At 38.6% G+C, this 15952-nt stretch overlaps 1 protein-coding gene across 2 annotated transcripts in view; it reads left to right on the top strand.

Moving 5' to 3' along the window:
• The window catches only part of TBC1D14 (TBC1 domain family member 14), a 64772-nt gene that overhangs the window by 44620 nt on the left and 4200 nt on the right, over window positions 1-15952 (top strand). Inside the window, exons 9-13 of one of the 2 annotated variants that reach the window (XM_088163098.1) lie at window positions 233-327; window positions 1331-1402; window positions 2723-2851; window positions 5787-5896; window positions 15404-15684. In XM_088163098.1, coding sequence (XP_088019224.1) covers window positions 233-327; window positions 1331-1402; window positions 2723-2851; window positions 5787-5896; window positions 15404-15684 — 687 coding nt within the window. The remainder of the gene's footprint in view (window positions 1-232; window positions 328-1330; window positions 1403-2722; window positions 2852-5786; window positions 5897-15403; window positions 15685-15952) is intronic. The other variant, XM_014895318.2, reaches the window with a different exon arrangement.

Below are 15952 nucleotides of genomic sequence, written 5' to 3'. Positions count from 1 at the left end.
TTGGCTGAAAACATTGAGGGTCGCTGGGCACTGTAGAGTTGCTCTAGGTCACGATGTACTTTCTGCTTATCCTGTCTGCTGAATTTGGGGAATTGTTCTGTTTGTAGCCTTATTCCCTAGCATGCACATCAAAATCAATTAACTGTGCAAAAGGTAAACCTTACTGGAAAATAAAAAAAAGAGCGAGGTACACTGGCCTTTGTAATAAATGTAGTAACTTTGGCTTTTGCAGATGCTGGGTTTTCTGCAGCTGACAGAGAAGCAAGCTTGGAGTTAATAAAACTGGATATCTCAAGAACGTTTCCCAGTCTCTGTATATTCCAACAGGTAAGCAATGTTAACTTTTTTCTTGACATCTCAAGGAAATTAAATTTACATAATCTAGCCTGTCCCTTGGTTGGAACGGGCTGTTGAGTTCTGAAGGAACACCCATGTTGAGAGGATAAAGTTCCTAGAGATTTTAGAAAACTAGAAACAAAACTAGAAGAGTAACATCAAGGTGCATACAAAACCCCAAACTGTTTGGTAATCATTGTGATTTATCTAACCTAATTCATGCTGGCTTCTGTCTGATGAAGTGATGTAGGTGAGTGTTCCAAAGTCATTAAATCAACACTGCTGGTTATAAATACACAGTAAGAGAGAACATCTCAAACAAATGGGACTGATTGGCCTTTTTTCGGTTTGATGCAAAACTGATTTAATTTGTATGGTTTTGGTGTGTTTTAGTGACTCAGTTTAATCAGATTTTGTCCTCCTATGCACAGATTTCAGTAGCCCTGTAAAAGGTTTAGATTATGATAAATCAACATTTTTAGGCAAAAAATTCTCCCTTTGGAAATTCTCAGTCAGTTACAGTACTCAGTGCAAGATACGGCAGCTCTTAATAGTGAGAAATGTGAAATTATTTTTAGCTATTCATGTCCTTCTGAATATGCTCTTTCTGTGTTATGGCATATTGTTGTTTTGATTTTTCTTCGTGGCTTTTGCCTCCAGTCTCAGAGACAATTATGTGGTTTGCATTATTGTTCTTCTTCCTTGGCACTATCACCAAAGTGCTGCTGAGCTGTAAGGAATCTCTTAAGCTTACATTCCTATTGTGTAAGTATTTAATATCAATGCATAGATGAACTGTATGTATTTATAATAAATGGAGCTTGTTTCATTCTGTTAAATCAAAAATTATTTGGAATAGTTCAGCTGCTCTAAGCTACACTGGGAAAGAGTGTGTCCTTTATCAGCAGTAATAGAGACCGTCTGTAGCACTGAAGGTTTTTTAACATGCTTGTTGTATAATCTGATGTATTGTGCTGTTCTTTTTTAATTATAGGGTGGTCCTTACCATGACACATTGCACAGTATTTTAGGAGCCTATACTTGTTACAGACCTGATGTAGGCTATGTAAGTGAAGAATTTATTTTTCCAGGGGTGGGGAGGGAGATATTTTTTAGGGGGAGGAAGGATTTTATTAATCAGTCATTTTTAGACCGGTATTAAATGGTGTTTATATATATGTATACACTGGTTTTAGATCAGTATGAATGGGGGATGTATTTTTGTATTCTAGTACATGCTTTAGAAGTGTGTATAACATTTATTTTGCTAGATTTAAGCTTTTTACAGGTTAAGTAATTGGAAAACTCGTATTTGTACTGAAAAGTACATAATTTGAAAATCAGGATGAAAGACAAGATGTAGTTATATTCTTATTGTTAGTATCAGTCTTATTGAGACTGCTGTTGAATTGAAATGGTTGGCATTTCTGAGCCTTCGCGTTGTGAGTTTCTGGACCAGTCTTTAAAGCAATGCCCATTGAAGCTACATGAGCTCAGTTATAGTGTTTGAAGCAGTGATTATGAGAGGACTGAGTAGATTTCATTTAGTCTCTGTATGAAGAGCAGGATTATTCAGAGGCCTATTCTTTATTCAGAAGCAGTTTTAGACTAGGCAGCTGTAGAGAGGGGACATTCCTACTTTGTAGGTAGCACATAATGCTTGGCAAGAGCTGCTGAACATGACTGCTGGGAAATGAGACAAAGAGCAGATCAGCTGCTGTGCTTCATGGGGCACAGCAACAACGTGTTGTGTTGGGAAGGAGCTTGTTCCTCAGGTTTGCAGGAATGACAGTCACACCTTGCTCCATGTGACTCATAATGGCATCACTGCACCCTCGGGGTGAGAGAGGTTTGCCTGGATTCCACAGCAGACTTTGTAGAGAAAGGGAGCAATATCATGAGCTCATGGCAGATGAAACAAGAGTATAATCTTAAAATTGTTTTGTTTATCAAATGAGTCGGTGCAGTTGTCTTTAACTGCTGGTAATTTATTGAAAAACAAAAATACAGGCTTTGTCTCTAGGGTTCAAGTCCAGCTTTCCACAAATAAGGATCTAGATAACCCACCCCTGGGAGAAAAGGAATTACTTTGAAACACCTTATTCTTCAAAAAAATCTTGATTCTGTATATTTGAAAGTATTGTCAACCCAGCCTATCTTAGAAGTTCAACTTGGAGTCTTTGAAAGATGGCAACATGGGAACTGTTAGCTTCCATGCACTGAACGTGTGATATCAAGGGGCATGTGGGTTAAAAAATCCCGCTTTTCTGAACATTTCTCAAGATGCAGAATATCACTGAGTGCATCAAACACTAGTGAACACAAGGAAAAAATGAGGCAGCATAATACTGTTATTGCTAAAGGGTAACACTTCTCTTTTCTTCAGGTGCAGGGCATGTCATTCATAGCAGCTGTATTGATCTTGAACTTGGATACTGCAGATGCCTTCATTGCTTTTTCTAACCTTTTAAATAAGCCCTGTCAGATGGCGTTTTTCCGTGTGGACCATGGCCTTGTAAGTATGCAAAAAACCTGTAATCAGCATGCTGTGGATGATGTGTAGAAAAAGTTTAAAAAAATAAAACTTAATGATTTCAGCAGCTTGGAAAAGAAATCAGAGTTTATTTTAAAGCAACACTTTATAAACAAAAACAACCCCAACACACATATACAGAATCCCTCAAAAAAGTGAAACCCAACCAAAGATCACCCCATCAACTTTTATGAACAAGACATCTGAATGAAGTTGTTAAGTAGCTATTTTATGATGCTCAGAGAATAGTTATGAGAATATTCCCGTAGGTGGTTTTCAGTGCTGCAGTTGAAAGCTGAAAACACCTTAATGTAAGTGTCTTGAAAGTACATTTTATCATAGGTAATAGGTTGCTAAAAATAGACTGTTGCAGGGAGAACCAGGTTTTCCATATCTTCCTGTAGCAGCTGTGTTTGAGTCCTACAGGCTTCTTTTCAGAGAAGGAAACCTCTGACCCCTCAAGTTTTCACTGGGAGCTGATTGCCTGATTTTCTCTAGTCTCTAAAATTTCATGTCAGCAGGTACACTAGCAAAATAAGGCACATCTCCTCAAATGTGGTTTTAATTTACTTTAAAGGTATTTTTGTGTAAAATGTATGGCATTCTGTATTTCTTTCTCACTTACCTCTTAGCACTATGAAAACAGGATCAAATGCAAGAAAAAAAGTAAGGGAATGGATGATGACAACAGTCAGTGTTGTTGCTTAAAAAGTAGACACTAGAAATCCTATCAGTATTCCTGCTGGAAAAGCATTTCTTGTTCAGTCTCTGAATTTCTTCAGTTGTAAATACCATGGGAAAATGTGCCACAGGGCAGACAGCATTGCTAGAAGCAGTATCAGCTCTCTATTACAGTACTTGGAAAAACAGGACATGCTCATGCATTCAGTGTGTAAATACGGTTTTTGTGAAGATGGTTTTACAATTGAATTGGATAGAGTAAGATAAATATTTTTTTAGCTGAGCTAGTGGGTTTTGCAATTCTTTCAGATAGTGCTGTTCTGTTCTGTTAGCCTGGCCAAACAGGGACTGTGGGATAAATGTCTGCTTACAGAGGGCAGAGATTTTGATACATGAAATATTAATGTCATGAAAGCAAACCCATGATTTAACAACACAAGGAAAATGTCCTCTGATACTTCAAAGGAACCAGTAACACTTGAGTGAGAGAATTTTTGCTTTCTGTGGTGAACATACGAATCTGCAGTGTACCCTCATCTTCTTGTGTCATCTTAATAAGCAATGCTAATTTGTTGTATAGTAAATTAATAAAAAATAATACCAGCATAAGTTAGTTGTGTGAATAACAGCGATTGATATAGATTTATCTTGACTTCTTTTGTTGGTTAATTTTATTAAACTATGTTTTTTTCATTACCACTAAGGAAATGTCCTGTTGAATGTGAATTTGATCAAAATAACTACTTGCACTGCTGCCCACATTGTTATCAATAGAAATAACTGTAGCACTTAGGTGTAAGGTCCTGCCTCTGCAGTACTTTTGAAAGCAGCAACTTCAGTAGAACTGTCTTACAGTGGTGCCAGCAGATTATTTTTGAAAGTAGGACTGTTTGATGCATTACCTGCTTCCTTCTTTATACTCCCAGGTCTCATAGGTGCTTGGATTTCATGCATTTAAAAATCCACACTGGGAAGCTGTTACAGGAGTACAGTTCTCTAAAGTGGATTCCTCGTTTTCTGGTGTCACGTTTAACATGAAGCTGTTTCTCAGGAACTGACAGTTCAGAGATTTCAGTAACTTCAGTTATTTCTCTAGCCTACATCCATCTCTGATTGACTTGAAGCCTTATACTCATACAGACTACCAGGCTCAGGTGTTTATTTGTCCCTGTTAATGAAAGTAGTCCACCATCTGTCTCTTCATTCAGAGGAAATGGGAAATGTTTCTGTAAGGACATTAAAAAAACCTGGGGAAGAAACTTTTCATCCTTTAAGAGGATTTCACACAGAAGTCCCAAAAAGGATCCCTTTTCCCTTTGCCATCATGATGTTTTGGGGAGAAGTATGCTGTTGCAACCCAGGCTGTGATTTCTTCAAAGTATTTCTTTATTGCTTTTATTGGGATTTGTATTACTGAATCATTCAAGGACTTTGCTTAACTTTTCTTCTTATAGTATTAGGGAGGGTGATTAAATAACCTTTTGTTTTTTAACTCATACTTAAATTGAAAGATTTATTTTTAACATGCTCTCTTATGAAATTTGACTGAACACTCAAATTCTAAAATAGCATAGAAATCTTTTTGTTAAAAGCAGTGAAGTTCAGGGGTTATGATATCAGAGAGTTAAAACTGTTTCTCTTGCATAGATGATTTGTCCCAGTCTTTAAATTTTTTGTGTGAAACTCATATCTTCCTTTTTGCAAAAGAAATACCTATTATCTAAATGTAGAATGTATGGTATTATGTTGGTATTTGACTATTAGAATAGCTTCGGGATTCGAATGTGATTTATGATTGCAATATACTGGATTCTTCACTGTTGCTGTGGAGTATAAACATTATTTTAGTTTTGTATTTCATTATGTTCCATTGGGTCTTGGATTTTATTCAGTGTATTAGTAAATTACTGCCACAAGCATAAAACATCATTCTGTTACAATTATTTTGAGAAATCAGCAAAAAACTTCTCTCCTGCTGGTATTTTTTTTTCAGAAGGAAGCTGGCCAAGACCTAAAGGAAATGTTACATTATTTAGTATGAGAATCCTATCTACAGTGGATCTTAAACTCTTAGTGCTTGCAGATGCTGCCTTTTATGTAAATGCTTAGCTCTTTTTAGTATCATGTAACTCATGGATCCTATTTTTGAAGAGTGTTAATCCTACAAAAGTTAATACATTTAAGCTTGTTAATAACACAGCTAACTTCTTATTTTCTTCCTGTTATATTTTCCCAGATGTTGACTTACTTTGCTGCATTTGAAGTATTCTTTGAAGAAAATCTGCCAAAGTTATTTGCCCACTTCAAAAAAAATAACTTAACTCCAGACATCTATCTAATAGATTGGTAAGATGTTGAAAGTGTAATTGCTAATTTGTGTGACATACAGCTCTATGTCAGTATTCATGACAGAGACTGCAATGTTCTTACCTGGTTTAAAATTCTTCTAAGATAAAAGCTCTATTTTTTGTTCAGCACTTGAGTTGTCAATCCAAATCATTCCCGCCTACTTCTGTGATGTTTAACATTTGCCTAACCTTTATTACTGTACTGTGTTAAGTTGGAAGCGCTTTTTTAATTTTTTTTAAATACTGCTGGATATAAGTGTTTATCCATATTTAGTGCCTGTTTGGATTGGTCTTCTGAGAAAATTTGTCTGTTGGATGTGCAGGTGTGTACCAGGGTCGTCTATTCAGAAAATATTGCCAGTCTTGTTTTTGAAATGTGTACTTTGTCCTGCACAGATCAGGAAAAGCATAATTAAAACATTTGCCCATACAACATAAAACTCAAAGCTACAGAAAAACTATTCCACTTAGCAAATAGGCAAGTAGAGTTTTTTTATTAGATGAAACCGTCTTCCCTTTAAGTTCTAGTATAATCAGAGGAAAAAAGACAAAGGTCTTATTTGCACTTCTGCCAAATTTCAGTCAGGTATTATGCACTCCAAATTGAGTGTTTGCATTTGTGCCTATCAGACCTTGGTTTGGGGCAGTTAAAAAGTCTCTTTTCAGCAAGACTTCGTTATCAGTTTTGGGATGACATGAAAGATTTTTTGTGAAAAATTGGTTTGCTCTTACATTGTTGACAATTTCTTCTGTTCTCAGGTATCTGACAAATACCTTAAGTAAAAGAATAAATGCCCAGTGGTAACCATGGGATGTTTTTCCTGAGATTAATACGCTATTATTTTGGAAAATATTTGTAATGTTAATGCAATTTTACATGAATGTATCTTGCAGTACTCTGGTCTTTAAGGTCTAGTAGCACTTAAGATGTTGCTGATCTCTTAGACAAAAACACATTTAAAGTAAATCAGTCCAATACAAGCTCAAAGTTTGAATATATTAATTTTCATAGGATTATAGAACTTCTGAGGTATTGGAACAGTCCTCTGAGATCATCTAATCTGAACCTGCTGCTCAAAGTACAGTCAGTTAGAGCAGCTGGCTCAGGACCTTGTTCAGCTGGGTTTTGATTATCTTCAAGGAGCAGCACTCCACAGTCTCTTCAGGCGACTCTGTTCCAGTGTTCAACCACACTTGTGGTTAACAAGTTTTTTATTTTCTTATGTTTAAAATGGCATTTCCTGTATTTCATTTCGTGCTTGTTGGTTCTTGTCCTTTCACTGGATAAAACCAGTGAAAACAGGAAAAGTCTTTGGTCTTGTTTTTATCCTCCTATCAAGTGTTTTTAGATCTTTAGGTCCAAGCCATCTCTTCCAGCTGAACAGTACCAGCCTGCTCAGCCTCTCCTTCTGTGTCACATACCCAAGCCTTTCATCACATTTGTGGTGAACTGGACTTGCTTCAGTATATTCATGTCTCTGTTGTACTGAGAAGCCCAGAGCTGGCTTGTCAGTGCTGAGTAGATGGATGCCCTGCCTTGGCATGCTGGCAGTGGTGTTTCTTGTGCAGCCCAGGAATTTGTGAACAGTCTTTGCTGCAAAGTCATATTGCTGGCTTGCATTCAGCTTGGTGTCCATCAGAACCTCCTTGTCCTTTTCTACAAAGCTGCCTTGCATCCAGTTGGCTTCCCAAATACACTTGGACCTGGGCTTACTTCCTACCATGTGCAGAACTTGGCATTTCCTTTTGCTGAACTTCATGGGACTCTTATTAGCTCATTTCTCCTGTGTTTTAAAGTTGCTATGGAGTGGTATCAGCCACCCTTCCCAATTTTGTATCACAGCATAACTGTGCTGTGGGTACAGTCTAACCCATCATCTAGGTCCTTAATGAAGATATTTAAAAGGTATCAAACCCTGGAGTACACTGCTAGTGGATTGGCTTGAAGCTATACTTCATGTCACTAAATGACAACCTTCTGAGTTTGACAGTTCCAGTCAGTTTTCAGTCCGCCTCACTGTCTATCTAATCCATACTTCATCTATTCATCTACAAGGATTTTTTAGGATACAGTGTTGAAAATCTTGCTAACATCAAGATAGACACTGTCCATTCCTCTCCCCTCTTCCACCAAGGCAGTCATCCCATTGGATACACTATCAAGTTTGGGCATGATTTTACTTTCATAAATCCACCTTGACTTCTCACAGTCACCTTTTTGCCCATAATATGTTGTGAAATAATCTCAGGACTTTTACTTACATTACTTTCTCGGGGATGGAGATGAAGCTGACCAGCCTGTAGTTCCCTGGATCCTGTCTCTTAAAGATAGGCGTGGCATTTGTTTCCTTCAGGTCCTTAGGAATTTCCCTTGATCACTGTTTCAAAGATATTTCAAAGATAATTGAGAGTGGCCTCACAACAACACTAGACAGTTTCCCTGCACACTTTTATATGCCCGATTTATTTAAATGTTCCCTGATATGATGCTCCTCCAGCTAGGGTATGTTTTCCTTATACTAGGCTTTTCCACTGGTCTGGAGGACCTGGGATTCCTGAAGGCAAGTCTCAGTAAAGACTGAGATGAAGTTGGCAGTGAGTACCACAGCTGCCTGCATGTTCTTTGTCACCAGGCTCCTTGCCCTGTTCAGCAGTGGGCTCATGTTTTCCCAAGTCTTTTTTTTTCCTGCTGGTGCAGGAAAGCCCCTCTTGTTATCCTTAACATCCATTGGTTGATTCAGCTCCAGATAGACTTCTTGTGCTGCCTTTGCTTGATTTGCATGGTTTGTATATGCCTGTTGCACAGAGGGTGGTGTAATATTGGCTTTGTGTGACTTGGCTGTTACACTGGGATTAAATTTTAATGCATCATGTGTAGGGGAATTGTTGGGGGTTGTAATGAATAGGCTCATTTCTCCCAGCATTTGATGGGAGAAATACCATGGGAAGGATTTTTGACTGAAGGCTGAGAATATAAAACTGAAGTAAATCTGTGCACAGAGAATAGAAAAAGTACTAGGATAAGGTAGAAGGGAAGAAAGAGCAGAGGCTGGTGTGCTCAATGATAAGAGGAAAGATGTTGAAATTGTACTGCCTGTTGTGAAAGCCTGTGTGTGGAGGAAGCAATTGAATAAAAGGGACATCAGAATAAGAGGACTGTAAACATGTGGGCGAGTAAATGGATAGAGACCACTGAAATCATCAGGTTATTGTATTTTTAATGGACAATAATGTCAATAGCAGTCCAGAAATTACATGAGCTTACATGATGAGGATGGTCACCTTACCCACAGGGATACAGACAAGGCAGAGATATTTAATGCTGTCTTTACTTTGGTTTTTAGCAATGGTGATGTGCTTTGGGGGTCCCAGAGCCCTGAGCTGGAAGACCATGGCTCTGAGGATGATAAACTTCCATTCGACCCTGAACTTGTGTGGAATTTGCTGCTCCAGCCTGATGGTCTATGGGGCCTAATGGGATTCATCTAGGAGCTGACTGTTATCATCATGAGACCTCTCTCAATGATTTTTGAACAGTCTTGAGAATCTGGAAAGGTTCCATTTGTCTGGAAACTGGCAAACATAATTCTGATTTTCAAGAAGGATGCCTCTGGAAACTGAAGTGTCAGAGTCACTAGAGTGACTGGTAAAATTATGGAGAAGATTATTCTGGGACATACCTGGGATGGGGCAATCCTGGATGTATGGACATACTGGGGAATGAGATGTTGGAAAGCAGCACCAGAGAAATGGACCTGGGGGTCCTGGTCAGTGGCAAGCTGAACATGAGCCAGCAGTGCCCTGGCAGCCAGGAGGGCCAGCCCTGTCCTGAGGGCATCAGGGACAGCATGGCCAGCCAGGCCAGGGAGGGGATTGTCCTGCTCTGCTCTGCACTGGGGCAGCCTCACCTCGAGTGCTGGGGACAGTTTGGGGCACTGCAATGTAAGAAACATGGTTGACTATTAGAGGGTGTCCAAAGGAGAGCAGTGAAGATGGTGAAGGGCCTTGAGGGGAAGCTGTGTGAGGAGTCACTGAGGGCACTTGGTCTGCTCAGCCTGGAGGAGACTGAGGGGAAACCTCACTGCAGTTACAGCTTCCCTGTGAGGGGAGGAGGAGGGACAGGCACTGATATTTTCTCTGTAGCAGCAGTGCATGAAGCTGTATCAGGGGAGATTCAAGTTAAATATTACAAAAAGATTCTTCTTCCCAGAGGGTGGCTGAGCACTGGAACAGGCTTCCCAGGAAAGTGGCCAAGGCACCAGCCTGACAGAGTTCAAGAAGGTTTCAGACAATGCTCTCAGGCACATGGTGTGATTCTCAGGGTGGCTCGTGTACAGGACCAGGAATTGGACTCAATAATCTTTGTGGGTCCTTTCCAAATCGGGGTATTCTGTGATACTATGGATTACTAGTTGGATATGATACTGTCATAAATAAAGTGATTGCTGTGTAGGAGAAACTAAAATTGAGAATCCTCGTGGTACAGGCATATTAATATCATGCTATTGTTTAACTTCACATTGTAAAGAAGAAATTCTGAGAAACAACACCAGAAATTAGAAATTTACAAAAAAAGACCGTTTTGACAGACGGTTGAAGGTTTACATTCCCGTCAGCAATTTTGCTTTGATAGAATACTCTTTACTGTATTTTCTTGAGTGAACATTTACATTAGTTGTTCTCTCTTAGTACATCTATAAGGAAAAAAACATAAGACTAAAATAAACCAAAAAGAAAAATTACTGACTTGCGAGTGAAGAACTGAAGTGATGAAGTCTGTGTTGAAATGTTATTGAAGTGTCTTGAAGCATATCAAGTCCCCTTTTTGTTACCTCTGTGGGTGTTAAGGGCACTTGAAGGAGATTTCAGTGAGGAGTGACTGTGGATGGTGCTTCTCAAGGTCTTTGTATCAGTGAACTGACAATTAACGTTTCTTGCTGACTACCTGCATCCATATTCAAACTGTTTATTTTAATTCCAAGGACAATTTACAGTGTTCCTTCCCATCCCTAGAGAGTTACATCACTGATCTTGCACAGGAACATAGGCTATTTGAGATAGACCTACCCAATACCTTAATAAACTTTTTCACACTTGAACTACACAGCTCATACTGCTGTCCTTAATTTTGTTAGACTGTGTAGGTTGTATTTATGTAAAACTTACATATTTTACTTAAATATATGTGTAAATGTATTCATAGGTGTGTGTGTGTGCATGCATACATTTACATACTTTCTACTTCAAAATACTTTGATCCTATAGGAAGCAGATATAGACTTTTTTTTCTTTAAATTGCCACTAAGGGTGTGGCTGCAGTGTATTTAAAGTCAGGGAAGAATATGGTACAGCATTGCTTTGAGTAGGCAGACCTTTTGCTTGTAGGCAAAAAAATCTCTGTGAAACAGCCTTGCCCTAACATTACTTTTTATTTAAATGAACATTTGTTCTGAGCTCCAAAGGGATGCCTGCTGCTATTCTAGTGGATGGTGTGGTTACTGTGCAGGAATGTGTGCAGTAAATCTCAGCTGGTGCCAGCTCTGGGAGGCTCCAGTAGCCAGGGCTGCACAGACCAGTTGCTGGGAAACCCTCCTGCTCCTGCCACAATTAGAGTGGAGACAGCTAGTCTGCTTTGTGCTTCTTCCTGTCACCCGTACTGCAGAGAACAGCAGTAAAATTGATGTGCTTAAATCAGTTTTGAAGGGATATGTTCCAACATAAAGAAATGTACATGGGCCCAGCTGTGCAGGTTTTCTTGGAGCTGGTAGAGGACTTAGGGAGGAGAGACCCCCTGCCAGTTTAGTTCCACTGCTGCTTTCTATGATGGGAAAACTCCAAGGATTGAATAGTTTAATTAAAGGTACTATTTAATTAAAGGATATTATTGGGAGATACCTGCCACAAGTAAGGCATCTCATTTAAAAAGCACCCATGTGCTTTAAGCCTAAACTCCAACTGATAAATCTTGTAGAAATAATTCAAAAACTATACATGGTTTTACAATTTTTGCTGAGTATAAAGGGCATCAAGTGTGAAAAAAACATGAAGAACAATGTGCAGTCAGGTTCACAAAGAACAGGGGAGATAGTGCATCTGAATAGCCCAGTTTTGCCCTCTCACTCTGTCAGCTGATGTTCCACTGGCTCTTGTGAGCAGAGTAGAATGTGGATTTGCCAAGGACACATGCTGTCTATTTATGGCCCACTGCTGCTATACAAACACCTCTTTATCCCTACTCAGGAAAATGATTTTGGCAATAATTATAGCCAAGGGCTGTGTTTGTACTGATGGATTGATCAGTGGTTCTTTAGTTTACATGGACTGTGATTGTGCTTAGTGAACATGAACTTTTTATTGACACCGTGTGCCTGTTAGGATAAAGGTCCAAGTCACTTTGTGTGGCTGTTTTAAGTGGGCACTTCCAGTTAAGTATGTATATGTTTGCTTTCTGTTACTTTGAGAAAAGCATAGTCCATGCCCCCTCAAAAATGCTCTCTTGCAGTCAGCATTTTATATTAAATAGTGTTTACTTTTCTTTTTTCCATATCAGAAACAAAGTAAAAACTTCTACTTTTTTTTAGACTGAAATGATTTTAAAATTTACAGACATGGGAAAGGAATGTGTAGTGCAAATATACATGAGATCTGATTTGCATCAATGTTGTTGTGTGAGCTGCCAATCCAAAATCTGGCCCACCTGTCTGCATTGCTCTTGCTAATATCTTATAAAGACCTTTTAATTAGAAAGAAAAGAGAAAAAATGGGGGGGGGGGCAAGAAAAAGCAAAGGAAGGAAGCATGGAGCTTATGATTATCATTATAGCAGTGCTTTGCTTTTCTTTCTTGATGACTTTATGATCATATGCTTTCACTGTGAGCAGCAAAGCAGCCAGGACTTCATGCATCTGCCTCAAAGTACACATTCATCAGAAACAGGGCTGGGGAGGAGCAGGAGCATCTGGTGCTTCTTTTCTTCCTCTTCCAAACAGAGAGAGGCCAGGAGCCTGTGCCTGCCTTGCTCTGACACTGGGCATCTGTGTATGAGTTAGCTGTGTTGTCTGCACCTGCGACTTAGAGTGGCTTGCAAGAGAGCAGCAGACAGAAATCACCCTGCAGTACAGTGACAGCAGGTCATGCAAGGAGTGTGCCAGTGCTGCTGAAAGACACTGCTGGAACTGCCTCAGTCTGGCAGCTGCTTTTTTACTCCAATAAATTCCAGCTGAGTTTCAGACCAGTAGCTCAGATGTCTAATAAAAAATGTCTTTCAGTAGGAAATGTTTGAAGAGATGAGATGCTGTATCCATTCTAAGCAGTGATTCCTACTGACCTTTCACTGCTTATTCTAGGGGGCCCAGTCTCTGCTGTTAGTGCTTGATGTATCAATTCCATGCAAATACTAATGAAAGTTAATTGCCTTGTTAAGTTCCTGTAAATGGCACTTCCATCCAAATTATGAAGAGCTCAATGGTAAATACCTGACTTGATGTGACAGCTTTTTTGATGCAAGTAAATCCTTTAATACAAAAGAAGTGTTCTGATTAATAGTTCTTTCTTTTGACAGTTAATTTTCTGCATAGTTGGAGATTTAATACAAATGGATTATTAAGGTTAGGTCTGAATCATGACAGAATAATGGCTTTTTTGAATAAAAACAGGTCCAATAAAGTTGACATTGTTACTTATCTTTAACAAGGACTTGTTTCTGGCTGGGTGTTTGCCTGCTACTTGGTGACCAGGAAAGGACTCCATTAAATTGCTTCCTATTACACTGTTCCTTTTAAATTGAAAACCTTTTACTGTTTCCTGTTTGTGTGTGTGTACCAGACAAAAGTCTTAATTCTGCCATGTAGGTATTCTGTGGCAGGATGGCTTTATATGGTGTGTGACTGTACAAAAATATTGAGTGGACAATGTAAATGAAATCTGCAGTGCAGGATCAGCCAAAGAAAGGGCTTGTATTGTGCTTCTTACACTTTAATGTATGTGTGATGAACGAGTGTGTGGGTTTTTCATCCCAGACCAGTACTTTTGTTAATTTATTTTTATAATTCTAACTTAGCTTTTTGGAGAACAGGATTTTAAATGTTTCCACTTGTTAAAAGAAGATTGCAATGAGATGCAAAAATAGGAAAAACAGTAAAATCCTAGGGATCATAAACCTGCAATTCACTTGTCACCTGAATTTGTGCAAATGTTAGTTTAGTTTCTTCAGGATGTTAATAAAATGAATATATTTTCTCTTTTTTCTAGTACGGTGATTCACACAGAAGCCATATACTTAATAACACATCGTTCAAATAAATTTTTATATAGTAAAAAGCAAATAATGCAGAAAACCTTTGATTATTAAATTTTGCTGTGAAAATACATTACTACATATTCTATACTTATATATGTGTATATATCTGTTCCATTTTATCTTTTTATTGTGAATCCAAATTTCCCAAATAAAATAATTGGAGGGGATAGAGGGTAGTTTTAAACACATGAAAACTGCTGTTCAATTCAGCATACTTAAAAATGAGCTTTTTGTTAAAAGCTGTGAGAAAGTTTGAGCCTTTGCTGACCTCTGCTGGGGAGAGAATTCTTTGCAGTTTTACAGAGATTTTTGTGCAGTGCATCTGTGGAAAAGTTATTTCTGAACTCTGAAGGAAAAAAACTGTAGCTCTTTCACCTTATACACTGTAAAATGATTCCAGGCAACTTAATTCTCATAGTTTGCTGTTAGGTCACCGTTGGTGGCAATGCTTCTGCTCTGCAGCGAGATGTTGGAGAAAGGAGGGAGCAACTTTTGTTTCAGGCTGCAAGGCTGTCAGCATTTGGTGAAGGAAGAAATGTGCTCATGGTTGCTGATGAGAATAGAGTTTTAGCAACTGGGAGGAGGCTGTGGCTCCTGATGACCCTTTCTCTTCAGGGATCACATCTGTACAGACACACTGAGCCACTGTCTTATCACCACTATCTACACCTCTCTGGACCTCCTGCCTTGCCTGTTTCTCTCAACTCAAGGGAGTTCAAGCTGCTCCTTCCACCAAAACTTGTGCTATTATTACTTTGCCAGTCAATCTAGCCTAGAACAGAAGAGTTAGTTTTACTCATCTCCTTTATCTGAACCACAAAATTTCCATTGCAGTTTATCTTAAGGTTCAGCTTTTTGAGTTTTTGTAACTAAAACTTCATCAATTCTCAGCTTGGAAGTGATAATTAAATAGGCCTTTGATTACAGCTATGGTCATTGAAATCCCATTGTAAAACCATGTATATTGTTACTTCTGGTATGATCCAAGAAAGTCAAAATTAGAGACCATGCCTCAATGGTTATACAATTTTATATTGTTTCATGGATTGGTGTGCTGGAACTAACAGAAGTACTTCTGAAATATAAAAAGGAATATTCAATTACAAATATTTGAGAAGCCTCAAACTTAATGATGTTTGGTGTGTGTATTTCTGTGAGTATCCAAGACTTCTTGTCCAGTAACTGAACATTTTGTTCTGCCTTTCAGGATATTCACATTGTACAGCAAATCTTTGCCACTAGACTTGGCTTGTCGTGTCTGGGACGTGTTCTGCCGTGATGGAGAAGAGTTCTTATTCCGTACAGCGCTGGGAATACTAAAACTTTTTGAAGATATTTTGACCAAAATGGACTTCATTCATATAGCTCAGTTTTTAACAAAGCTACCAGAGGACTTGCCTTCAGAAGAATTCTTCACATCTATTGCTGCCATTCAGATGCAAAGTAGAAACAAAAAATGGGCTCAGGTAAAGAAGATGTCAGTCTTTGGTAATTGATGATTTTACTTTACTCGTGAAAATGGGATTTGTCAACATCTGGAAGAATGTTTTAGCTGACCTTGTGTTTGATTTTATGAGTAGGTAGGACTGTGTAGCTCATTCCATGCTTTTAGCATACACTGAGATGAGTGGATTCCCTCAGCTTAATTTCCTCTGGAAAGGGAGAGCTCAGTCAACATTCAAAATTGAAATATTGAGTGAAATTTATAAAGTAAAAAGTCACACAACTTTGAAAATTTATTAATTACACAGGCTAC

This window comes from Sturnus vulgaris, chromosome 4, assembly GCF_052056855.1.
Source record: "Sturnus vulgaris isolate bStuVul1 chromosome 4, bStuVul1.hap1, whole genome shotgun sequence".
Classification (NCBI taxonomy): domain Eukaryota; kingdom Metazoa; phylum Chordata; class Aves; order Passeriformes; family Sturnidae; genus Sturnus; species Sturnus vulgaris.
The sequence above is the reverse complement of the archived record's forward strand: the minus strand, read 5'-3'. Positions and strand labels throughout refer to the sequence as shown.